Below are 25,765 nucleotides of genomic sequence, written 5' to 3'. Positions count from 1 at the left end.
TATTACTTACTTGCAAGGTTTCCTTTATAATTATATGCATTTTATTCACTTAAAAAGATTCTCCTGAAACCAAAGACAGTACAGATAAGGCTTACCCAATTTCCTTAATATCAATGCAAAAATTTTTAAATACGAGCAAGGAGATTACAGCAATATATCACAAAGAACATAGGCTATGATCAGGTGGGATTTATAGTAGGAAGGCAGAGTTAGTTCAAAATTAGGAAAACTGTCAGCAAAGTTGACCATATTATGAGAGTTACAGAGCTAAAAAAAAAAACAGAACAAAAGGTCAAGAATATCAAAGGATAATTCTTTTGATGGGAAAAAACGTACAGGCAGCCTGATAGTACCAGATTTCAAACTATGTTACAAAATAGTCATAAAACAATCTGGTACTGGCTAAGAAATCAAAGTAGTGGACGATCAGTGGAATAGATGAGGTAGTTAGGAGACTGTAGTGACTAGTAATCTGATGTTTCATAACTCCAAAGCTCTAGGCTTTGGGGACAAGCATTTGCCATTTAACAAAAACTGCTGGAAAAATGAAGAGTTTGGCAGAAACAAGGCACAGGCCAATATCTCGTGCTGTATTCCATGATAAAGTCAGAAGGGATAAATAATTTAGACATACAGGATAATATGAGTAAATTAGGGGAGCATGGAAAAATGTGACTGTCAGATCTGTTGATAAAGGAGTTTATGACCAAACCAGAGATAGGCTCATGGGAATTAAAATGGATAATTTTGATAACATGAAATTAAAAAGTTTTGCACCAGCAAAACTAATAGATTAACCAAAATTCAAAAGAAAACTTGGTGAAAAATAAATAAAGGGCTGATAAAAGGGCTTCATTTCTCAAACATACGGGGAAATTAACCAGATTTATGCACAGCAGAGGCATTCCCCAGTTGATAAGTGGTCAAAGGATATGGAGCAGGCAGTTTTTAGAAGAAATCAAAGCTATTAGTAGACAAATGAAAACATGCTTTAAATCACTACTGGTTAGAGATGCACATTAAAACAACTCTGAGCTACTACCTCACATCCATCCGAATGACTAATATGAAAGAAAAGACAAATGACAAATGCTGAAAGTGATGTGGAGAAGCAGGGACGTTAATGTCATGTTGGTGGAGCTGGTCCAGTCTTTCTGGAGAACTATTTGGAACTATACCCAAAGGACTATTAAACTGTGTATGCTCTTGGACTCAAAAATACCACTGCTAGGTCTGTATACCAGAGATCAAAGAAAAGGGAAAGGAACCCATTTGTACAAAAATATTTATGACAGCATTTTTTTTGATGGTAAAGAATTGGAAGTTGAGAGGATACCCATCTGTTGGAGAATGGCTGAACAGGTTGTGGCAAACGATTGTGATGGAATAGCATTGTGCTATAAGAAACGTTGCAGGCGATGTTTCAGAAAAACCTGGAAAGACTTAAATGAACTGATGCAAAGTGAAATGAACAGAACCGGGAGAACATTGGACACAGGAACAGTAATATGGAGAGGATCAACTGTGGATGACCTAGTTATTCTCTGCAATGATCCAAGACAGTTCCGAAGGATCCATGATGAAAAATGCTATCTACCTCCAGAGAGGTGATAAATTCTGAAAGCAGATGGAGGCTGACTTAAAAAAAAAACTTTCTTAATTTCCCTTGTATTTTTTTTCTGTGTATGTTTTCTTCTGTAACATAGCTAATAAGGAAATGTTATTCCTGAGTTTATACGTGATTGTCTTCTTAAGGGCAGAAAATTTGGAACTAAATTTAAAAACATGAATACATATAAATGTAAATGAATATTTATTATATAACAATATGTATGATAAATAAGAAATAAATATGCTAATTAGAAATAAAACTTTTTTCCATGTAATTAGGAGGTATTTAACGAAGCAAATAAAAATACATTTAAAATAACAATAAAAATATGAGGCTGCATTTGAACTTGTGTCTTCTTGACCCTGGGACCAGCTATGTGTACACTCTGGCGCCTCTCGCCGCCCCCCATGCCTCAGGTTCCCCAGATGCGAGTGGAGGTGACAGGACAGGACCGCCTAGGTTCCCCGCTGCCAACAGCACGCGCTAGGAGGCGGGCGGGGGCGCGCCCAGGCAGCCTCTAAACAGGGCTAGCCAGCCGAGAGCAGCTCTGGCTCCGGCTCCACCCCTTCGGGGAGGGGCGTGGCGGGCCGGGGCGGGCCGGGGGAGGAGACTCCGAAGTGCTCCGAAGCCAACTGGCCTCTCGCGCGGGCCCTCGGCGGCGCCCTGCGCGCAGGCGCGCACCGCTTCGTTACTTCGGCCGGTGCGGGGAGGGCTCGCCCTCCTGTCGCGCGGCTCCGTTCGACGCCTTCCTCGCTTTCCGGCCGCTCTCCCCTCCCACCCGTCCCTCCCTCCCTCCCTCCCTCCCTTCCTCCCTCCCTTCCCTCCTCCCTCCTCCTCCCCTCCCCGCCCCCCCGGCCGGACTCGCTTTGCGGCAGCGCCGACGTCCCCACCCCCTTTCTCTGCGGAATCACCATGGCGGCCGGGGTAAGTTGGGCCGCCCCGGGCCCCGGGTAGCGTATCCGCCGCCATCCTTGGTCCCCCCCGCCGCCGCCCACCTCCCGGGGGGCCCCGCGGCGTGGGGGGGCCCGGCCCGAGCCGGGGCGGCCGTTGTGGGCCGCACCCGCGGCCCAGAGGCGGCGGCGGGGGGAGAAACTGAGGCTGGCCGGGGCCGCCGCCCCGGAGCCAGTGCCCGGGCCTGCTCCAGCCCCGGAGCGCTTGGAGATCCCCGCGCCTGCCCGTGCCCGTGGCCGGCCTCCGGACTGGACCCCTTGCCCTTCCTCCGGCCCGGCGCCGGAGGCTTGGCCTGGGGGCTGAGGCCGCCTGGGGCGGGAGGGCTGCCCTGGGGGGTGGGGGGCTAAGGGCAGGGGCCAGGCCGTGAGGGCCGAGGGTGATGAGCCGGGGCTGTGGCAAGGGGGGGTGTGATCGGGGTTCATGGGACTCCCCCTCCTCGTGGGTCAGGTGTGTGCTGTGGGGCCGCGTGGTCGGGGGCGCCGGAGCGGGGCTCTGACCTCAGGCGGTCTGGGGACCCCGTCGTCCTCGTGGGGGGCCCTGCCTGCCCAGTGAGCCCCGTTCGTGCTCCTTCACCGGCTGGCCCCGCGGGGCCACGCTTGTGATTCCCTTGAGCAGGGCCTTGGGGGGGATGGCTGGGAAGCCCTGCAGAGGTCCCCGCTCCGGGGGCTCCGGGGGCCCGCCTGGTGAGCTTGCGGGCTCACTGCGGGAAGCAGCCGTGTCTAAGGCTGCGGCTGTCTCCACAGACCCTGTACACGTACCCTGAGAACTGGCGGGCCTTCAAGGCCCTCATCGCTGCCCAGTACAGTGGGGCCCAGATCCGCGTGCTGTCCGCCCCTCCCCACTTCCACTTCGGTCAGACCAACCGCACCCCCGAATTCCTCCGAAAATTCCCCGCTGGCAAGGTGAGTAGGTCTTCCCCGAGCCGGAGTTCTCCAGCCTTTCCTTCACCTCCGAGGTAAATCCTGGGCTGGTCTGGGGTCGGGGCAGCGGCTCCAGTATGGTTCGCCCCCCAGGCCGCTGTACCCCCTACGCGTTCTAGGTTCTGGGGTGGGAGAAATGGGTCTGAACCTCTTGTGCTGGCTCAGCTTTGTGCTAGATTGCCCCCAGGCTGCTGGGGATGGGCTCCTTTGGTTTCTCAGGACTTAGTGTCTTCTCTGTGTCTGCTTTTGCCCCCAGGTTCCAGCTTTTGAGGGTGATGATGGGTTCTGTGTATTTGAAAGCAATGCCATTGCACACTATGGTAATTTTGGGGGGGCTCTTTGAGGGGATCAGATGGGCAGGGGCTCTAGAAGGCTGTTTGTAGTCAGTGGGAGCAGCTGTTTTTGGGATGGTGGGCTTTCTTGCAGAATGACCCTCTTCTTTCCTCCCTTCTGCAGTGAGCAATGATGACCTTCGTGGCGCGACTCCAGAGGCCGCTGCCCAAGTGATCCAGTGGGTGAGCTTTGCCGACAGTGACATCGTTCCTCCAGCTAGTACCTGGGTGTTCCCCACTCTGGGCATCATGCACCATAACAAACAGGTGAGCCCTGGGAATGGGAAGGTGGGCTGCAGGACCCTAGCCACAGGCAGCTTCAGAAAGCACAGAGCTGACCTGACTCCTGCCAGAGCAGGCATCAGCGCCCTGCCCTTCTCTGTGGTCCACCACGGACACAACCCTTACTGTTGCTTTGTGTTAGCCGTCCACCTTTCTGGGAACACTCCCTCTCAGACACCCTCCTTTCCTCCAAGATTCAATTCAGATGCCTCCTTCCTAAGGCATTTGCTGGTCCTTTGCCCTTTGCTGTGTGTATGTAGACATGTGTTGTCTTCTCCAGTAGAATATAAGCTTTTTGAGGGCACAGACTCTTTTGCCTCCAGCACCTGGCACAGTGCCTGGCAGAGGAGGTGTTTGTGCTGATTGAATGGAGGGGCTGGTGCCAGGAGAAAGCATGGTGGGAATCCCAGCTGATAGAAGGAACCCTTACATCCTCCAGACTCATGCCTTCTTTCTATAGAGAAGCTAAAGGAGGACCCCCAGAGGATGTGGTCCTTGGCATTTCTTTCTTGGTCTGTGACCACTGGGAATTAGTATAGCTGTGATGGCCAAGCTTCTCTTGTGCAGTTTTATCCAGAGATCCCCCTCCTTGAGGTTGTGCCCTCCACCCAGTCTGAGGAGAGGGAGGGAGATGTGAGCCCTGATTCTGCCTCTGTCTTGGTCAGATAATTTCCCTTCTCTGGCCTCAGTTTCCTTCCTCTGTAAGGAAGGACCAGATGACCTTGAAGATTCCCTCCAGCTCTGCATCCTATGGTTTCTAAATTGGTAGAAGTTGGCATTAGAAAGAGGCTCTAGAAGGCATTGATCGAGTGGGGCCAAGTTGTAGTGAGAGAATATAGCACTGTCAGCTGTTGGTCACTCAGCACATTTCCTCTCTTGGTGCTGACCTGCTCTCCAGCCCTGGGGCCTGTCCAGGTCACATGGTCAGGGAAGGTTCTGCAGAAGGGAGCATTTGGAAGGGCCATCTGCCTGGCCCCAAAGGGGCAAAAGTTAACCTGAGATTGAATAGAAGCAGAAGATAAGCGTCCCCAGAATGGCACATGGGGCCAAGAAGCTGTGAAGCCTGACTGGGCTGTTGTAGAAGTCAAGGTTGGGCGCCGATCAACCCAGAGTCTGAGCTGGAGCAAGCTGATGTGCCTCCAGGTCTGCTTTTGTAGAGGTGGAGCGAGGCTGGACCATAAAGGTGCCCTGAGGTCACTGTATTTCCTTGTCTCCCCCCCAGGCCACAGAGAATGCCAAGGAGGAGGTGAGGCGGGTTCTGGGGCTGCTTGATGCTCACCTGAAGACCCGGACTTTCCTGGTTGGGGAGCGTGTGACTCTGGCTGACATCACAGTTGTGTGTACCCTCTTGTGGCTCTATAAGCAGGTGAGTGGGGCAAGTAACAGAGTGGGTAAGGACAGAGGGCTGGCCCTGGCCAGGACAAGCCTGAGACATGAGGCTGCCTCCCCAGCCCAGCCCTTTTTCTACTTTCAAGGTCCCTTGGTTCCTGCAATTGCCTCCTGGTTGTTGAGACTTATGGGGGCTCTGTGTTTGCTGGGAAGGGAGATGGGGTCAATGCTTGCTAGAATCCTGCTCCCCCCCCCCCCCCCATGGGCCACACTCTTGGGTTACTTTGGGTTGAGCGGTTCCCACCCAGGGGTACCTCCCTCATTAGTGTAAGCAGGGGAGGCCTTTGTAAGGCCCAGCCAGCACTGAGCCACCTCCTGGTCTGTTCCTCCAGGTCTTAGAGCCGTCTTTCCGGCAGGCCTTTCCCAACACCAACCGCTGGTTCCTCACGTGCATCCACCAGCCCCAGTTCCGGGCGGTGTTGGGAGAGGTGAAGCTCTGCGAGAAGATGGCACAATTTGATGGTAAGTATGAAAATGTTGGTGATGGCTTTGGAAGCTTTTGCATGCCATGTCGTCCCCCTTCCTGAAGCCTAGCATGGTGACAAAGCTGGTGGTATATGTAGTATTACTTATCCGTGGCCCCCCACCTCTGCCAAAGTGGTGGAGACAGGCATCTTCTGCGGCCTTTGGAGGCATTCCTCATTGGCACTGACTGTTTTGTGCTGTTCTCCATTTTGCCTGTTGTTGATGTGTTTTCCTGCTTTCCTTATTCTGCATCTGTTCATGTGTCTTCCCATGTTTCTTCATGGTCATTTCCTAATGGTACAGTTGTGTTCCATCACTCTCATGTGCGTTTCCCCACCCAGTCCATGGGCATCAAGTTTCTGCGGTACAGAAAGGGAATTGTGGTGTAGTGGGTTCTGGTGGGTAGGGGGAGCCCAGGCTCCCACCCCCTTGCTGGCTGATTGTGAAGCCTCAGGGAATCCCCTGTTTGGCATATGGTGGGTGGGGAACTGTCATTCCTGCACTTGTGTGTCCTTATGTATTGGGGGCTCTGCATTGAGTGCACCCATTACTTACCTTAGTCATCTTGGCAGCTAGACCCTTGTCAGAGATAGTTGAAGGAAAGATTTTTCCCCTCTTGACTGTTGCTCAGTTCTTATTCATACAAAAGCCTTTAAGGTTCATATGTTCAGGACTCTCCTAGTTCTTGGAATTGGTGGTAATTGTAATCACTTCCCTTCTCATTTTTTGTGGCCTGACCTTTGACTTTCAGGCCAGCTCCCTATTAGATCTCAGTATGGCATGTGGTGTAAGGTGTTGGTCTGAATCTGATTTCTGCCAGACTGCTTTCCGCCATTCTGCCCAAATAAGCCTGAGGCATTGAGTTGAGTGGTCTTCCCCTTTGCCTTTCCCCATTGGCATCGATGACCCCTGCTTTCTAGAATAGACATTGCTGAAGCTCTGGCTGGGCACTGGGCTGGGCAGCTCCAGGTGGAGGCTCTGCCCCCGCCTGCAGTCCCTCTCTGCTCTTGGAGTCATGGTGTCTGTGTGAGAGCCACCAGAGATGGAGCTTTAGCGGGTCCCGTTTCTCCCTTTCTCTAGCTAAAAAGTTTGCTGAGAGTCAGCCTAAGAAGGAGGCCCCAAGAAAAGAGAAGGGACAGCGAGAAGAAAAACAGAAGGCCCAGGCTGAGCGGAAGGAGGAGAAGAAGGCTCCTGCAACCCCAGGCCCAGAGGAGGAGATGGACGAGTGTGACCAGGCTCTGGCTGCAGAGCCCAAGGCCAAGGATCCCTTTGCCCACCTGCCCAAGAGGTAGGAGACAGCCTGGGGCAGCCAGGCAGTTATTTAGAAGCATTTATGAAATGCTTACTGTGGGCTTCCCAGTGGGGGAGAGGGTGTGCCAGTCACTGGGTCTGCACAGGAGTCAGGCCTAGCCAAGAATCAGGAGATGTGCCTTAGTGCTGGCCATGGAGGGAGGGAGCAAGTGGGGCTTGGGCTGAGCCTCTGAGGAAGGAGGACAGTGAGAGACAGAACCTTCCAGACTGGGAAGGCAGGAAGGGATTGGGTAGTAATTGGGAGCCATGGTAGCTTACTGAGCAGGGGACTGACCTGCCTCTGGCACCTATGGTGTGGGGATGGACTGGAATCAGGAGAGATCAGGTGTTTCTTGTAGTAGTTCAGGTGAGAGGGGAAGAGAAATGTTTGGTGAGGGAGGGAGGAAGATGAGGATGAGCAGATGTCAGCCCTGGCCCGTAGCACAAAGAGGGAAAGGAGGGAGAGGCAAGTGTTTGGTGGAAAGAGCATGGCTTCTGTTCTGAATATGGTGAGTTTCAGGTGTCCGCTGGCCATTGGGCTTGGGATGTCTGAAAGGCAGTCAGACAAGTGGTAGGGGGCTGAATACGTAGAGCAGGAGGTCATGGGTATAGACATTAGCATTGAACCCCTGGGGACTGATAAGATCCCCAAGAGGAAGAGGAGGGTCCAGGTCAGAAGTGAGGTAGCTGCCCATGAGTGCTCCTGCTCCAGAGACTTGGTGAGATTGGGCTGTCCTTTGGCTCGCTGTATTGGGTGTCAATAGCACCTATGAAAACCAGCTACTGTTTCTGTCCTGTGTGGATGTGAGCATCTCACCTGGAGGAGGCAGGTGGCAGCTAACTGATCCGTAGGGGATGGATCCCAGCATTCCCCAGAGCCTGTGGGTATTGCTGATGACACTGGTTTTCCTCTTAACCCCAGAGATGGTTCTCCAGCAACTGTTGAGCCCAAAGACCCTGGGCCATTCTTTAGAGGCAGCTGGGGGCCTGGAGTTGGGGTTGGATGGACAGCCCCTCACTCCCCTGATCACTAAGTTCGAATATGTCTCCCTGGGTTTCCTGGTTCTGATCTGGGATTGTGTATGCATTGAATGGGCTAGTGGATTTTGCTCCCACAGGAGCATTTTGTGCCTCTGATGGAAGAGAGGAAGCCAAGCCATGGGATATGGACAGCTCTGGATTTGGGAGACAGGCCTCACATCCTGCAAAGGGATACATGGGGTGGACCAGGAGTTCTTAACCTTTGTTGTGTCCTGGACTCCTTGGGATGATGTATTTAAATAATTGAAGGACGCAGTGAAAATTAAGGTGTGATCTTTTTTCCATCTGTATTCTTGGGCCTCCAATACAGATACTTGGACTCAGCCAAGGTGATCTAGAAAAGTCTTTCAAGCTTTAAATCAGGGATCTCTGTCAGCATCAAAAATAAAATCCTTTTTTACTCTGACAATGGGATTTGCTCTTGCTCTGAAATGCCCTTGGCTTCCCCTTTATCCAGAGGTGTCCCAAGGTACTGTGTTAGTTAGAAAAGCTCCTGGAGGAGGCCCTCCCTGGAGCCTCCCCAGGAAGTGAAAGACAGACACAGATGTGGCTCACAGGACTATTTTTTTTCCTTAATAGGTTTTAATTGGGTTTTCTTTTTTTTACATCACCATAATTTCCCCCAGTATCCTTTCTTTCCACTGAATCAGCCAATCTTCTCACAAAGAGTTAACAAATGGTATTTTTTATCAGAGAAAAAGGAAAAATTGAGATAGAAAGTATGTGCAGGGTTGAGTGCTGTGGCCCCAGCCAGGTTCAGTCCCCATCACTTGTGATCTTGGGCTCCTACTTCCCAGTGGGCCCGTGGTCATCCTTGTTGTGGTCCTGTCCACATTCATTAGTCACATCTCCTGTCCTCCCTGCTCTTAGCTCGCACAGTAGTGCCTGACGCATTATTTTCACTTCTGAACAGACCTATGTTATGGGATAGAAACTTGGTTGTCATTGGTCAGTCCCTAACACTAAGGTGCTCTCAGGCCCCTCTAGTCCATTGTAACAAACTGACTTGCCATGCATGTGCCCTGGGGGCAGAGTGGCTTGGGATCCACTTGGGATCCCCGGTCTATGACCTATATGTAGTGGTTGGAGGATCCTGGAGATCACTGGGAGGTTGGCTGGATTTGGGTCAAGAGACCTCTCTCCATCTTCAGGTCCTTACCTTGAGACTTCCCCATTTGTTAAATGGGATAATAGTTGGTGGAGCTTGTGTGGGGACTTTGTACATCTGGGTGGTCTTAGTGTAAATACAGTCCTTTTGCCCCTCCTGGTGATTACAGAGTGGGAGGAGTGAAGGGCTTTGAAAACTCCCTAGAGAGGTCCCTGTGCGTCCTGGAGGCAGTAGGGGACCACAGGAACTTAGGGAGTAGTCTCTGATCACCAGGCAGGAGCAGCAGTGTGGAGGCCAGCCCTCTCCACTGCCGTCCCCCCATGCCAAGAAAGGAAGGGGGCAACACCAGGGAAGGTTCACTTAGTTGTTGCTTCTCACTAGTGGAAAGTGCCCTTGAACAGCAGGAGGGGTTCCGTTGTTATGGAAACATGTACCTATGTGGGTAACTCCCTGGGAAGGGTGGTGACCCTCAGTGCCAAATTCTGCTGGGCTCTGATGGACCTGTGGCCAGGATTCCTCAGCAGGGAAGCCACTTTGGACCAGGTTTCCTTCTGTGACCTCAGGCTCCAGTCCTGTGGGCAGGTGGGCCTTGGGGCAGGGAGTGTCAGTCTACTGGTGGAGCAGGAGTGGACGCCAGGGGGCAGCAGTGACTCGATGCTGGAGCCTCCTTCCCTTGGGTCCCCCGCCCTCCACATGCCGATCATAGCTGCTGGGGGGAAGGGAAGTAGGGGAAATGGGATGCTGGGAGTGTGACCCTGGGTGTGTCACACCCCACCCCACTGCCCAGTGGGGCTGCAGACCCTGATGGCCAACCCACCTGGCTGCTTAGTCACTTCCCCTCCATTGCTGCCCTGCTTTTAGAACTAGGAAAACTTGTAGTTTAAAATGTATTTAAACATGCTTTAGCCTAGGCCCCTAGCGGTGTCTCCCTTTTCTCCCATAGTAGTGAAAAAGTTAAGTAGAACTGCCAGGCACCCTCCTACCTGGGCAGCGTCCCACCATCCCTTGAGCGCCTTCCACACTGACCCTTCTCATTTCTGCCTCCCCTGCAGTACATTTGTGTTGGATGAATTTAAGCGAAAGTACTCCAATGAGGACACGCTCACGGTGGCCCTGCCGTACTTTTGGGAGCACTTTGACCGCGATGGCTGGTCCTTGTGGTACGCTGAGTACCGCTTCCCCCAGGAGCTCAGCCAGACCTTCATGAGCTGCAACCTCATCACTGGTAAGTGGGCGAAGGGTCTGGCTTGGCAGGGACTGGTTGGACCTTGCCTGGAGGCTGACAGTTCTCTCCCCCAGGAATGTTCCAGCGCCTGGACAAGCTGCGGAAGAACGCGTTTGCCAGCGTCATCCTTTTTGGCACCAACAACAGCAGCGCCATTTCTGGAGTCTGGGTTTTCCGGGGCCAGGAACTCGCCTTCCCGGTAAGCTGGGGCTCTCTCTCTGCTCAGGCCTTGGGGTGATGATAGAAGGGGTGGGATTTCCTGTCCTTGCCTATGGGCCCATGTGCCAGAAGGTGGTGTGGGTGATGGGCCTCTTTCCCAGCCACTCACTGCTTTTATTTTCTTTATAGCTGAGTCCAGACTGGCAGGTAGATTACGAGTCCTACACATGGCGAAAGCTGGATCCTGGCAGTGAGGAGGCCCAGACCATGGTCCGAGAGTACTTCTCCTGGGAGGGGGCCTTCCAGCACGTGGGCAAACCCTTCAATCAGGGCAAAATCTTCAAGTGAACATCCTCCCTGCTACCACCTAGCTGCCTGCTTCCTCCTCTGCAGGGAGGTGCCAGTCATTAAACGAAACTGAACACAGAAAACCCCACTTGAGTGTCCCACGTCATTTAGGGAACTGGCGCCTCCGTGTTGCTGTCCCCCCACAGTATGTGTGCTAGGCTGGTGCGTGGTGTCTGTCTCCATATCTTTTCCTCTCCCTCCTCAGCCTCCCCTTAGGGTGGTGATTCTTAAAAAGTCAGTAGCTGGATGTGGTGAGTGTACAAGCACGGGGCTTTGCTTGTTTAGAATTGACTTGCTGGGGCTAGGACCCAATACCGTTCCATCTGCCCACAGAGACTGAGCACAGACCAGTGACCACTGCAGCAACTGTCAGGGGCTGAGCAGGATATAGATGTGGATGTTGTAAGGAAAAGAGGACCTGCCTTCAGATTCTACCTCTGGACCTTAGTTTGTGACAGTGGCCCAGTCACTTGACCTGTAATCTGGGAGGCTGCCTAGAAGTCCTCTAACGTCCTTTCCAGCTCTGGATAAATCACACACCCTCTAGCAAAGAGTGTTGAGATCCACTGGGAGAGTCCTTGGGCTTGTGGAGGTCTCATGGAAAGAGGGAAGGGCCTGATGCCTCTCTCCACCCAGCTCCTCAGGCCTTGGACTCAGCCTAAGTGTGTGGGCCCGGCCCTACCCCCCCACATTCCGCCTTTGGGCCAGTCAGAAGATCCCTGGGCCTGGGAGCACAGCAGGTCCTCCTGCCTCAAAGGATCTGTGATCATCCTTTCACTTTGGATCCTGCTCTAGGCTGATCCCATTCTAGCAATGAAGATTAGTGAGCAAAGGTCTGGGGTTTCCAGTGTGCCCATTTCTGACTTTATGTGTGATCTTTTCCCAGCTTCTGGCTAGGTTGCTGTGTCCCCAGCAGCAGAGGGGCCAGGTTACAGGATGAGGGAGTGCTTGGGGAGTGCTACCCTGATCGGGTAGATGGATGGAGCTGGAACCTCCCTGAACCTGTCTGGCTGCCCTCTGCAGACTCAGTGTTCCCCACCACTCCTCCACTACTACCCTCTCGCCCACCTCACATGGTCTTGGAGGGTTGATAAGAGAATTCAAGCTTCCATTTTCTTCTTGGAAAAGGATCCACGATGTCTTAGCTACAGAGTCTGTGAAATGAAATCATGCAGTGCTTTACAAACTTTTGAGGGCTATTATAGTCCTCATCCTGGGCCTGGCAATGGTGATGACTGGCAGGGAGTGCTTACCTCCATCTCGGCAATCCCCAGCTTCCTTGAGGTCCGGGTGCTGAAGGCCCTCCTTGATTTCTCCCCATAATGGGCTCCATTCAGATGCCCCTCCCCTGAGCTTCCCCAGAAGCGTCTAAGCAGGTCCTGAGTTCATCTGACTGGTGCATGGTGGTGTGTACCTTCTAGTCTCAGGTTTCTGAGTCAGGATCTGAACTCGGTTTCCTGGGCTGCTGAGCAGTGTTGAGGGATTGGCTTTGGCCATGTTGTGGAAGCCTCATGGAGAAGCTTCTAATGTGAATAATTCCCATTTCCATGGCAGCCCCATCAAGTTTTTGTTAAGCCCAGGCTCCCATCCGTTTTAAGTCCTGGGTTAGGGTTAGAGCCAAAAAAATGGGCCCTGCCTTGCCATGGCTGTTGATGGAGCCTGGGGTAGGTACTACGACAGTGCTATGGCACTGGGAGGCTGAAATACTTTCCTCCAAAGAATGGCAGGACGAACCCCTGGGGTAGGGGTGGGGATGGGGGAGGAGGGCAGAGTCTTTCAATTGGTGAGCTTTTATTAAGCACTCTACGTGGACCGGGCTCCCAAATGCCAATAACTAGAGGCACTAGCAACCGGGCACTGCCCAGCACAGGAGGACGAGCTTCATGCCTGTGGGCGCTGCCACCCGAGGGCCGAGAAGGTTTAGGGACACTGGCCATGGGATTGGAGGCCGGGGGCTGGCCGCACAGGAGGGAGGGAGTGGGGGGCGGCTGGAACAGGGGGCCTGCGGGTCCTGGGCTGGGCCTCCCAGGGCGAGGGCAGGAAGTGTGACTCACCCCAACATCCTGCAGCCCTGGCGGTTTAGGGGAGAAAGGGAGGGGAGCCGGACGGGGCAGGAGGGGCTGGTTTAGGATTGGGGGGCAGGGGCGGCCCTCGGCGCTGGAGTTAAAGGTTGGCCAGATGTGGGGGGCGGGGAGCACATCTGGAGTTCGTTCTCTTCGTCCCCGCCCTGCCTCTGGGCGGCCTGAGTCACCGAACCGCATCCCTTCCCCTCCCACTCCAGGGAGGAGGCGGGGGTCCATCCGGAACTCCAGGCCAGATGCTGGAGCCCCGGCCCTCCCCGTGCCCTTGAGCGGCGGCTGGTGCTCAGCGCACGGCCCTGGGGTGCTGAACGTAGGGGAAGAATCCTGCATGGATCAAGGGGCGGGCAAGCAGGCGAGGCGCATTCGGGATTCAGAGCTGCCGGTCATCTAGTTCGATCCCTACGTTTGACATAAGAGGAAATCGGTCACACCCCGCAAATTGGCAAAAATGATAAAAAATGGCAAGAGTCGATGGGAGGTGGGGTATGGGATGACAGGTGCACTGGTACATTGTCGGTGGAGCTGAGAAATGGTAATCCGCTTTGGAATTATGCAAGTAACTAAAGAGACCGTACTCCATTTCCTGGGCTCATACCCTAAGGAAGCCTCGATATCCCCATATGCACCAAAGTATTTTTCACAGCATTTTTTGTGGTAATAAAGAATTGGAAACAAAGTCGATGGCCATCAACTGAGCAAGTCCTAAACAAATTGTGGTACATGAAAGTCACGGAATATTATTATGCTATAAGAAATAAAGAATGTGATGAATACAGAGAAATATGGAACTGATGCAGAGGAAGTCAGCAGAACCAAGAATATAGCATACACAGTATCTACAATGAAAAGAGAAGGAACCACCCAAAATCAAAAGCGAATGTGATAAAATGCTGATGCTGGAGCATCGCTGGAAGGAGGAGAGATTCGAGGCCACCCTCAACCCCTCCTTCCTGCAGGTAGGAGCTCCAGGGCTGTTGGATGAACGTTGTACAGGTTTTCAAACTCTCAGTGTACGGATCAATTGTGACATATTTTTCATCTTTAAAAACTATTATATGATTCTCTTGGGGGGCAGGGAAGGATACTTGAGGTAACTATGGTGATGTAATAAGATCAATAAAATGTTATCAAAAAGTGAGGAAACTGAGGCTTGCATGGGGAGAGTCTCCTGGAGTTATACAGCTGGTGAGTGTCAGGACTGAACTCAAGGTCTGGGGGATCGGGTGATCAAAAATCTAGAGCAGATCATTTAGTCTTAATCCCTGCATTTTATACTTGAGAAAACAGTCCCAGAGAACGTACACTCAGTAAGCACCCACGGAACGTATTGCCCTATTCAGGATATCAAACAAGATAGAACTGGTAGGAACTTTAGAGGTTATCTCATCCATTCTCATTTTACATTTGAGGAAACTGAGGCTCTGAAAAGTTAAACTGCTTACTTAAGATCCTACAAAGTGTAAGTATTGGGAGGCTGGATTTGAACATAGGTCTTTTGACGAGGAAGCAGTGCTTTTTGCTCAGACTTAAATCCAGTTCTCATCAGAGGCTCTTACAAAAGGGTACTGCAATCTCCTGTTGGTAAAAATCCCAACACAGGAACGTAGATTTAGAGCAGAGAAAAATCATGAGATCGTGGTTCCAGAGTGGGGCAGAATCCAGTGCAGGCCCTTTCTCTCCTAGAAGAGGAGACCAAAGCCTGGAGAGGGGGAAGGGACTTGCTCAATGTTCCCCTGATAGTAAGTGGCAGAGATTGAGATCTGAACCCAGATCATCTGACTTAAACCTAGAATTCTTGTCAACATACTATGGGGTGGACAGTTTAGGACTTGGAGGCAGGGAAGCATGAGTATGACTCAGGTCACTTGCTGAACCTCTCTCTGCCTCAGTTTTCTCATCTGTAAACAGGAATAATAATGCCACCTCCCTGTGGTTGCTGTCCTGATCAAATGAGATGACACATAAAAGGCTTTGTAGACCCTAAAGGACCACGTGACTGATGATGTGGTTGTGAGGATGATAATGGTGATGATGATGACGGTGCCTTGTACCAGAGTGCTACAGCTGGAATCAGGAAGAGCCAGTTTTGAATCTTACCTCACATGAGAATGTCATCAGCCCCTTCTGAGCCTCCGTTTCCCTATCTGGAAAATGGAGATTAAAAAAAAGAGCACTTGGATCCCAGGTTTTGTGAGGATCAGATGAGATGATGCCCATAAAGTCTTTTACAACCTTAGGAGCTCCAATGAAATAGGGAAGGCTATTCTTTGAAAAGCTGAGGGATATTTGAGAATATTCCTTTGAGGAGACAGCTACAACCTCAGAGTGGGGGAATCTTATCACAGGGTCATAGACTTAGGTCTCGAAAGGAATTTAGAAGCAATCTTATCCACTGTCCTCCTTTTACAGATCAGGAAACTGAGGCCTGTTGAGATTAAATGACTTTTTCAAGGCCATCCAGTTAGTCAACAAGCATTTAGAAAGCCTTTAGTATGTGCCAGGTACTGCTCAGACAGGTGAGGCTCATTGTCCTTTCCCACCCTTTCCTAATTCTTTGGAGAGTTCTCAGGAAGGTGGAGAAAAGGCTGACCAAAAAGGGGAAGGGTGGTGGTGGAGAAGGGGCTGCTCTGCCTCATTCAACAAAGAAAGTCAGGGTCTCTCTCAGGCCTCTTCCCCAGCCCATCTTTATATTATTCCATGTTCCAAGAGAAATAAGAGACTCGGTTCAAATTCTCTCAGATGACTTACTGTCACATCCACAGGGGCTCCAGACCAGGGTGGGGGGCCCTGAGAGAGAGCAGGCCAGATTTAACATGGGGGTACGTGAGTCATTCCCTGGCTTGCATTTCTCCTTTCCATGTGAGTTCCAAAGCAGTAGCGGGCACTTTATAAATGCTGATTGATTGGCAGCTGTCAGTCTCTTCCATCCATTGCCCACTGCTGCACTCTCTCTGTTCTCATCTCTGTGGCCACCACAACTTTCCAGGACCTTTCCCTTTGCTTCTTGTGGGGTGGTGTGTGTATGAAGGGGTGGGGGTGGGAGGGGTGCCCTGCCCCTAGAAGGGAAGTGTCCAGTGGCAGCCCAGGGCATCTGATTGCTTTACTCCCAGCCAAAGGGAGGGAACTCCCATGGAAAGGCAGCCCAGTGCATCCTCTGGGCGAAACTCACAAGCCCAGGCCAGGGAGCCATTCATGTAGCCACATGTAAAATCTTGCCCAGCCTCCACGTCTCTCTTACCACCTTGCTCTGGTTCAGAACTCTGGCTGGAGGTGAAAGTCAGAATAAAGATTCCCATTGATTTAATACGTTTACACACACACACTCACACACACATGCACACTCACACATACTCATAGACACACATGCACACACATACATACACACATACCTGAACATGAATGCACATGTTCATACACATTCATACACACACTCATATGCATACACACTCACATGTACACAGTCAAATACACACACATATACATACATGCACATACCCATACACACACATGAGCACACATATGCCCAGTCCCTCACTAAAAGGCAAAACAAGCCAGCTGGTTTGTCCGTGCCTGACCATACCGCTCAGAACCCATAGCTCAGCATTCCCTTTCCCAAAGAGAGAGGGGACATTTCAGCCCTTAGGCTTCCAAAGGCCAAACAGGCCCTTGGCTTGGACAGAGTTCTGCTATCTTTCCAGGCCGTTTTTCTTTGCATCCTTGGTTACCATAGTCACCATGTAGATTTTCCTACTTCTGCTTTTTGTGTCATTTCACCCATCTCCCCAAGTTCCTTAGATTGCCCCATACTCATCATTTTTTGTGAATCAATAATATTCCATTGCGTGCATGTCCACGTTCATTCAACTGTTCTCCAATCAGTGAACTCACCTCAGGGTTTCTGCCCTCCTCAGTATCTTCATCTGTAAAATAGGTACAAGGACAGCACCTGCCTCCCAGGGTGGCTGTGCAGCTCAAATGAGATCATGTTTAGAACTCTTTGCAAACCTTGAAATGCTATATGAATGTTAGCGGTTGTAAATAGTTGTATGTGAGTGGGACTTCAGAGCTGGACAGAGCTTGTTAGATGCCCCACTGACTTTTACCTTCAGCCAAGGGGACTTCAGCCAAGTCCCTCCCCCATTCTGTGCCACAGTTTCTTTCCTTGCAACAGAAAAAAGCTGGGCTGAAAAGCTATTGTGAGTAGGTACTGACGTGTAGTAGAGACGGGGCCCCAGGAGGGGTCTGAAGATCTTAGAATTCCAGCTCCATGGCTTGATATCTGTGTGACCTTGGACAAGTCCCTGCCCTCTCCCTGCCTCCTGCCTGTGAGACCTCTTTTTGTATCCCCAACACTTAACTGGTACACAGCAGGCACTGAATATTTACTGGAGGATTGATTGACCTCAACCAAATCCTTTCCTCTGTCTGGGCCTCAGTTTCCTCATCTATGAAATGAACAGGTTGGACCAGAAGACCTGTAAGGTCTGTTTCCCTTCTCAGTGAATGACCTTGGTTCCTTCTAGCTTCAGTCTGTGAGAAGCCTGGCTCTGGTTCTAACCTGGGTCCTGATTATTTCTGCCTGAGACAATTGAGCAAGCCAATTAAGGTCCTGCCCCAGCCTCAATTTTCTCATCTGTCAGATGAGAGCATAGGTAGCTTCTGAGGTCCTTTCCAGTCCTAGGTCTATGATCCTGTGAAAATTCCCACATCTGGCCCTAGAGAAGGAAACAGGTGTGCAGGGGATGAACCTGCAGAGACTCCAGTTGTAGCTAGAAATGCTTTCTCATCATATGCTGGGGATGGAGCCAAGCAGGCCAGGAGGTCCTGAGAGCCCCCGTTGTCTTTCAGCCCCGGACATGATTTCTAGTCAGGGGTTATTTTAGGAGGCTGGGGCTGCTGTTGTTACTGAAGGTTTGTTTCGGGGCCTTGATTTAAATAAAATGTGACCATCTTCCTCCCTCCCTCCCTTGTTGCCCCAGGTTGGAGCCAGACAGCTGCTGTTCCCGCACTGAGGCAAGGCCCATCCTACCAGCTGCCTACATGCCCCAAATGTGCCACTTCCTGTTCGGGAGGGGTGGGTGGGGTGGTGGTGGAGAAAGGCCCAAGGTGTCTAGGGGAGGGTTTTCTGGCCCTACCCAGTCAAGTCTGTAGTTAATACAGTGAGTTGCGAGGGCTGCATGTGGGGTGGGGGGTGGTGATGGGGGGTTTCCCTGGCTTAGGGTGTACCTTGGGCTCGGGTTGGGGAAATCTTCCGCTTCCTTTCTCTGGAAGCACCTTTCCTCCTGCCATCATTTGAGGGCCTGAATGCCAAGAGAAGCTCTCAGAATGCATCAACCGAGGAGTATCTGCTGGGACTTTCTCAGCACCAGGTGCCCTGTTCAGAATATCCCTGACCTCCAGAAACTTCCAGTCTAGCATGTGGGGACAACCTGTACGTGACAAGGACATACAGAATAAATACAAGGAAACCAAGAGAACAGTGTACACACAGCCTCTGAGACACTCTGATTCACGTACTTGGCCTCATGCAGATCCAACTTTAATGTCATAACAGGGTCTAGACTTTTGGATTTAACTTAGTCTCTGGCAGATGGTGTGTCTGTATTTTTGCAACATGAGAACCTATTTTCTAATTAACACATACTGTGAATTTAAAGCTATATTCTTGAGTTCAAATCTGGCCTCAGGCACTTACTAGCTGTGTGACCCTGGGCAAGTCACTTCACCCTGTTTGCCTCAGTTTCCTCATCTGTAAAATGAGCTGGAGAAGGAAATGGCAAACCTCTCCAGTATCTCTGTCAAGAAAACCCCACATGGGGGGGGCGTGAAGACTTGGACATGACTGAAACGACCAAACAGCAACAACTCTATGTGTATTTATAATGCACAATAATACTGGGAGGCATCAGTGACCAGTAGTGACTTCAGAGGACTGATTTGGAAACTGCCTCCTTTCTTTTTAGTAGAGAAGGTGGTCAACTATGGGGCAGAAAGGTGTATACATTGTTAGAGGTCACTCATTCACTCAAGCATTTATGAAATGTAAGGCACTACACTTAACATTGAACCAAAACATTGGTTTTGCTTTGTTGCTATAACACTCGTTTATGAGGAGGGTTGTTGGGGGCAAGGGTCAATGACAACAGGCAATAACATAAGAAAAACATATCAATAAAACCTTTATTTAGATAGAGCACAAAGTTTGGTGGAGGAGGGGGAGGACTTGTTTTTACTGCAACCTCTACTACCCCAGGCGAGTTACTTAAAATCTCTGTGCCTCAGTTTCCTAGTCTGTAAAACAGAGGTGGTTGGACTGAGATCTTCATTGATTCTTTCTGCATATAACTTCTGATTGCCCCTTTGTCCCAGTCCCTTCCCTATTGTCTCTCTCTCTCTCCTGAAGCTGAAATCTTGGAACTTGGTGGAAGGGGGAGAGGCGGGGCTGTGCCACCTGCTTTTGCCTGTCTGCCCTGCTCAGCTGGCAGGACTTTTAGAATGCAGCTTTGAACTACTGGGGTGTCCCAGGGACACAGTGCCAGGAAGGAGCCTGGCACTCCCTCCATTCCTGGGTGACCCATATGGAGTTGGGGGCAGGGGAGGTGGGTGGAGAGAACTAGGACACAGGAAGAAATACCCTTGATTGATGGCATCCCCTGGGCCTCCTAGATGTTCCAATGCCCCTCTTATTCCCATAATCTCCCTGTCCTCTCAATCTTTTTCTTTTTTTCCCCGAGGGATTGCCTAGGTTTCAGGTCCAGCAGACTTGTTTGGAGCTGGGGATGGATTGCCAGTCAGGGACAGGGGGGTTTATTTCTGCCCTTGTTCTCCCTTTGTTGGAATGTGCCTCCCCCCTTCCACTTTGGGAGCAAGACCAGCTGTCATGTGAGGCCCTCTCCTGCTGCCTCAGCCCTTTTGCAATCATGGGTCTGGTGTGCCAGCTGGGGGGTGTGTGGTGGTACAGAGAATGGGCAAGGGCCAAGAAAGGGGTTGACTGGGGAATTTGCCCAAGGCTTCTGGATGGAGGACCAGGGGGGCTCAGGGAATGTTGTTGAGGCTGGGAACCTGGGACTGGCGCTCAAAGCTCAGGATGAAGAAAGGGAACAATTACGTCCCAGGCAGAGCCAGGAAAGTGGGAGGCCGACCCTAGGGAGCCCATCAGAGGACGTGGGGGGATGGGTCAGGAGAAGAGCTGGGTCTAGCTGGCCCGGTACTCAGAGATGCTGGGCCTCCCCTGACTCACTCCACAGGCTGCAGGGGGCACTTTCCTGCCAGGGCTTCTGCCTCTAGCCATAAGGGTCCTGAGTCATTAAGACAGACGCCTGTGGCCACTACAGAGCCGCACCCTGCTCCAGCCTCCTGCTGACTTCCCCTTCTGCCTCAGGATAGGGAGCAGTGGGGGAAACCTTTCCATCCCTCCCATTCCCTGGCCTGCTGCCTCATCCTTCTAATAGAGGTCCATAAGATGCCAGAGCTAGAAGGGCTCAGAACAACCATGTAGTCAGGATACCATGGCAAAGAGCCCTGCATTTAGGTTGAAAACCCAGCTCTGACATGAGCTTGCTGAGTTTGGGCAAGTCACTTTAAGTTTTCTGGACCTCTAAAATGAGAGGGTTGGACTAGATGATCTCTGAGGTCCTCTGGATGACCTCTGAACTTCTGAATCTATGAAATTCATCCATGCTTGTCATTTGAAATATGGGGAAACTGAGGCATGGTGAGGGGAAGAACTAGGCCCCCTTACCTACCTCTGCTTTGCTTCTACCCTGGCTCACATCTGTATCCACTGAGGGGGAGCGGGGCGGGGGGGGGGGGGGGTGGTGGGGGGGGTGAGGCAGGGATTGAGCATTGTCGGGAGGGGAGAGAGGGGGCAGGGCAGCCCCCTTCAAGTCCTGACTGGTGAGGATGGCACTCCAGATAGTGGGGCAGGGGTGCAATCTGAGTCCTGGGGCGGGCATAGGGCACGGGTGGGGCAAGGGAGGGCCTTGGATGATATGAACCTTAGCTATGTGGTGACTCAGACCCTGGGCAGCCTGGCCCTGCCCTCCTCAACCGGATCTCCCCAGCCTGGGTTGGAGGAGAGAAGGGAGACTTGGGAGGGAATCCCAGGGCCCCTCCCTCACCTCTTTCTCTTCCCATCCCTCTCTATTTCCCCACCCCTCTTTTTTCTCTTCTCTCAGATCCTGGTTCTCTCTTCCTTCAGGAAACAGAAAGGGAGGCCAGGGAAGTCAGTGAAAGGAGAGAAATCTGCCTCCCCTTCTGTGCCCCTCCCAGCCAGGGGGTGGGGGTAGAGAGGAAAGTGGGGGGAGAGGGAGGGGAGCTGGCTCAGGGTGTTGGCTCCTCGATTCATTCCGCTCCCTCCTCCCTCCTCTCTCTGTTTACAACTCAGCCTGCCCAGCCCCAACCGTTGGCGGTGGCCTCTCTCTTTCCCTCCTTCCTTTGGTTCAGTCTTTCCTCCTTTTCTACATTTCCTGGTTGATCCTCTCTATTAGCATATCCTAGCCCTCTCCCCTCCCCACAACACATCTTAACCAACACTGTGGTATCTCCCTCTCTCAACCCCAACTCCCAGAAAGGATCATTCCCCCCAAGTACAGACCGGATTGTTTCCTAACTCTACAGCTTCTCTGCTGTCTCGGGGAGCTGAAAATCGAAATCAAAGACTGAGAACTTCTTTTGTAGATGAGGAAACTGAGACTTCTGGAATTTTCTTCTTCTTTTTCCCACCTGGGGCTCCTTTGGGTTGTGGTTGGATTTAAGGACTCTTTGGGGTCTGAGTATAATTTGGGGTTACACAATTTCCTTGACATTTAATGTGAGGGTTTTGGGGTTTCCTTGGTTGTTGAGGTTAGGTATGGGGTTTGGCATCCGCTGCAGGGGGTGAAATTGGTAGGAAGTGGGGTAGTTGGGTTTCAGAAATGGGGGTTAGGATTAGGGGTCTGGGTGTCTGCTTTGAGCCAAGATTTTGTGGGCTTCTCACACTTGTCGTGGGGTCTATAAGGTAGGGGTCATGACTGGAACCACAAAACTTTTAGCAAGATATGTTGGGAACAGCATCCGATTTAGAGTCAAAGGTTCAGATTCTGATTCTGTGTCCAACTCTTAAGTTCAAACTTAGAAGCTACCTACTCTAATCTCACTTATTTGCAGATGAAGACAATGGGGATGAGAGGGGTTGAAGTGACTTCCCCAAGGATGTCAAACACAGGTTAGGATTTGAACTCAGATCCAGAAACCTAAGTTGGAACTCCAGCTCTGCTAGTTATTACTCCTGTGGCCTTGGACAAGGACCTTTTCTGGATCCCAAGTGTCTTTCCTACAGTATGAAGAGACCCTCTAAGTTCCCTTCCTTCTTGAAAGCTTTGATCCCAGATGCTCTCTGTTCCTAATGAGATAAGGGGGGAAGATGGGAGCAGCTGAGAAGGAAGCTAGGGAGGGGAGCGGGCCGGACTAGGTCAGAGCACACCTGGGAATCGGCAGAGGTAACTGGGTAGGAAGTGTCTTTGATCTGCCTGCTGTTGGAGCAGGCACCACTCTGTGGAGCACCGCTGAGGATGTCCTCAGTGGAGAATCAGGGTGGGGCGGGTGGTAAGGCGGCCTTGCGGCCTCTGCTGAAGCTGACCATTGCTTTTTCTCCCAGTGATGGCTATTGGGGGCTGGGGGACTGGGATAGAGGGTGGGGAAGGGGAATCCCCTGGCAAGCTGCCTGCCCACAGTCTTCCCTTTCGTGGTTGCTATGGAAACTGGAAAACATAACAAGAGGCAAACAGGGGAGGTTGCCTAGCAGCCGGAGGAATAGGGTTCATCAAACATACACTTACGCACCCAGTGAGGGAACCCCCAGAAGAAGGAGGGGCATGCCAAGGGGATCGGGGCTATCCTAGGAGTGACGTTTCCCAAAGTGGAGTTTTTCCTTGGGCCTGTGGGGGTGGGGAGAATTCCCTCAGGGAAGGATCCAAAAGAGCTTCGGACAGGAGGCTCTCTACATTTGTGGCATCATAGGGTTTAGTTCTGGAAGGGACCCCAAACCTTGCCCTGGGCCCCCTCAATTTACAGAGGAGGAAACTGAGGGCCACAGAGGGGAGGTCACTTGCCCAAGGCCACAAGGGTAATAAGTAGTAAAGCTGGGATTCCAACTGAGGTCACTAGGTCTGGGTTCCAATCCTAACCTACTTGACTCCCTTGGGTAGGATACTTCAATCCCCTTCATGCTCATTTTCTTCATCTGTAGATAGGTGAGATTGGAGTAGGTAGCTTCCAAGGCTGCTTCTTTCTCTAAATCTGTGATTCTATTATCCTAAATCCAGGGGCTTTGAAAGTCTCAGATTCCTGCTTCTTTTAGACCTTCTCTGGAATACAGGCCCTGAGATAAATAGGTGCCCCATATCTGAGGACTTGGTCTAGCTAGGCCCAGAATCCCCGAATTTGAGAGCTGGAAGGAAACACCATCACACCTTTAGTCTCACTCCTACTTAAGAATCCCAACAACATACAAATTGGATAAGTAGTCCTCCTGACTCCATTTGGAGAGCTCCAAGGAGAAGGAGACCTCTACTGTCCTGGCAGACCATTCTACTTCTAGAAGGCTCTCTGGTAAGGAATCCACCTTCCACTTGGTGGCCTTTCAAGGCCTTGAACAAAGCTCTCACATCCCACCTGAGATCTTTTCTTCCTTAGGTTAGACATTTCCAGTTCCTTTCCTTCATCTTCACATGATCTGGACTCAAAGCCCTTTAGAATTTTGGTTTCTGTCCTCTGGACACTCTCCAGTGGAATAATGTCCTTCTTAAACTGTCCTGTGCTGAAACTAATCCAATACTCCCTCTAGGTGAACCAGCTAGTAGGGAGTACTGTCTCCCTATTCCTGGACTGTGGGTCTCTTTTCTATATCACATTCATTTTTTTTGTTTGAAGTACACTTTTATTTATGTATTTTATTTTTACATCACCTCAATCTATCCCAACACCCCCCCCACCAGGGCCATTGTGCCTTATAACAATGATTTAAAAAAAGAAAAGGAAAAAACAAAAAAGAAAAGAAAACCAAAATATTAATTTTAAAAAAATTATATTTAAGATTAGCTTAATTTAATAATTTAATAAATTAAATAAGTTATTTAATAAGTTAGTAATTAAATATTATATTTAATCTTTTTTTATTAAAAAGAAGAGGAAAAAATCAGCAAAACTGATGAATGCATTGAAAAAAGCTGACAATGTATTTATACCCATGGGACCCCCCCATCTCTGCCAAAGAATGATGAGTTTTCAAACTTCTTTTTTTGGGGGGGCAAGCTTGTTCTTGGTAATTTTGAAACAACCCTTTTTGATTTTTTGTGGTTTCTGTAATTTCCATTCACATCATGGTAGTCATTCCGCTATGTACTCCTAATACAGTCAAGATCACATGACCTTTTTGGGGTTGGCATAGCACCCACAGTTGGGCTTAGCTTGAGGTTGTGGTCCATTTAGACAAACCTCTAGCTCTTTTTCAGATCAGTTTTCAAAGTCCAGTTCCTGTTGACAAAGGTGATTTTTCTGTTCTTCTGGAGCCAAGGGTCTCCCAGAAACTTTGAGGAAAGTTCAATGATCTAGAAGAGAGGAGGGATGTGGAGGGTGGGGCATCCTTCTAGGGTCTGTGTCTGCTGGCCATGGGCCAAAGGCAGGTGTGATTAGGAGCTGGGTTAATCATGACTACAATACATTCAGCATATTCAGATTTCATGGAGTAGACCCCGATGCACCTCTACAGCTCCACAGCTGATGTGGCCTCGATTAAGCTTCATAAGGCTGGTTCTTGACCAGCTGACACATCCCTACCTGGGTCTGCCAGAGCTTGGCCTAGAGCTCAGCATCCTTTTCATTTCACTAAGAGGCGTCAGAGGATGACAGTGGAAGAGCAGTTATAATGGTCATAATTGAGATGAGCTTTCATCATGCCTTCAGATTTCAAAAATGTTTTCCTCACAACTCTGCAAATTAAGTAGGGCAAGTTTTATCATCTCCATTTTATGGATGGGGAAACGGAGTCTCAGGGATGTGAAATGTTTTGCCTAAGGTGATGCAGCTAGCCATGACACACTTGTCCTTAAAGATGAACATCCTCTCCTACCCATTGGAAAGCTCTGAAAAATAGTCAGTTAACAAGCACTAATTAAACACCTATTGTGTGCCAGCCACTGCACTAGGCACCCGGGGTACAAGGCATGGCCAAAGGCAGTCCCTGCTCTCAAGGACTTAAAAGTCTAATGGGAGTCTGACATGCTAAAAGACAACAAATAAAGTTGTTGTAAAGGAGACCCCCCACAAGCTTTGTAGTCTAAGGACCTAGGTTTAAATCCTCTGTCTCTGATACTGACACCTGGAGGACTTGGGGCATCACCTCCTTTCTGGGCCTCTGTTTTCTTATCTGTGAACTCCCAACTCTATGTCCCCCAGGGACGGGGGCTGTTTGTATGTGTGTATATATGTATGTATAGGTGTTGGTGTATATGTGTGTATATGTGCACATATTTTTGTGTGTGCATATGTGTGTATGTGTGCCTGTTTGTGTGTGTGTATGTGT

The 25,765-nt window shown here is 50.7% G+C and overlaps 2 protein-coding genes across 5 annotated transcripts in view; one reads left to right on the top strand and one right to left on the bottom strand.

Moving 5' to 3' along the window:
• LOC140522101 (inner centromere protein-like) overlaps window positions 1–25,765 on the bottom strand; it is a 576,743-nt gene that overhangs the window by 61,853 nt on the left and 489,125 nt on the right. The gene's annotated exons all lie outside the window — the stretch shown is intronic.
• Window positions 2,308–11,205, top strand: EEF1G (eukaryotic translation elongation factor 1 gamma). The gene is made up of 10 exons (XM_072637199.1): window positions 2,308–2,536; window positions 3,307–3,465; window positions 3,740–3,803; window positions 3,940–4,082; window positions 5,320–5,463; window positions 5,819–5,948; window positions 7,032–7,239; window positions 10,443–10,615; window positions 10,690–10,814; window positions 10,964–11,205. The coding sequence occupies exons 1-10, from the start codon at window positions 2,525–2,527 to the stop codon at window positions 11,120–11,122; spliced, it is 1,317 nt and encodes a 438-aa protein (XP_072493300.1). The 5' UTR covers window positions 2,308–2,524; the 3' UTR covers window positions 11,123–11,205.

This window comes from Notamacropus eugenii, chromosome 2 (assembly GCF_028372415.1).
Source record: "Notamacropus eugenii isolate mMacEug1 chromosome 2, mMacEug1.pri_v2, whole genome shotgun sequence".
In the NCBI taxonomy this organism is placed as follows: Eukaryota; Metazoa; Chordata; class Mammalia; order Diprotodontia; family Macropodidae; genus Notamacropus; species Notamacropus eugenii.
This window is presented reverse-complemented; position numbering and strand designations above follow the sequence as displayed.

Bases quoted from the DNA above. Each gene is read 5' to 3' on its own strand.
- EEF1G (XM_072637199.1), top strand. The intron at 5,464-5,818 runs GTGAGTGGGGCA...CTGTTCCTCCAG, and splicing joins TCTTGTGGCTCTATAAGCAG to GTCTTAGAGCCGTCTTTCCG. The intron at 10,616-10,689 runs GTAAGTGGGCGA...TCTCTCCCCCAG, and splicing joins GAGCTGCAACCTCATCACTG to GAATGTTCCAGCGCCTGGAC.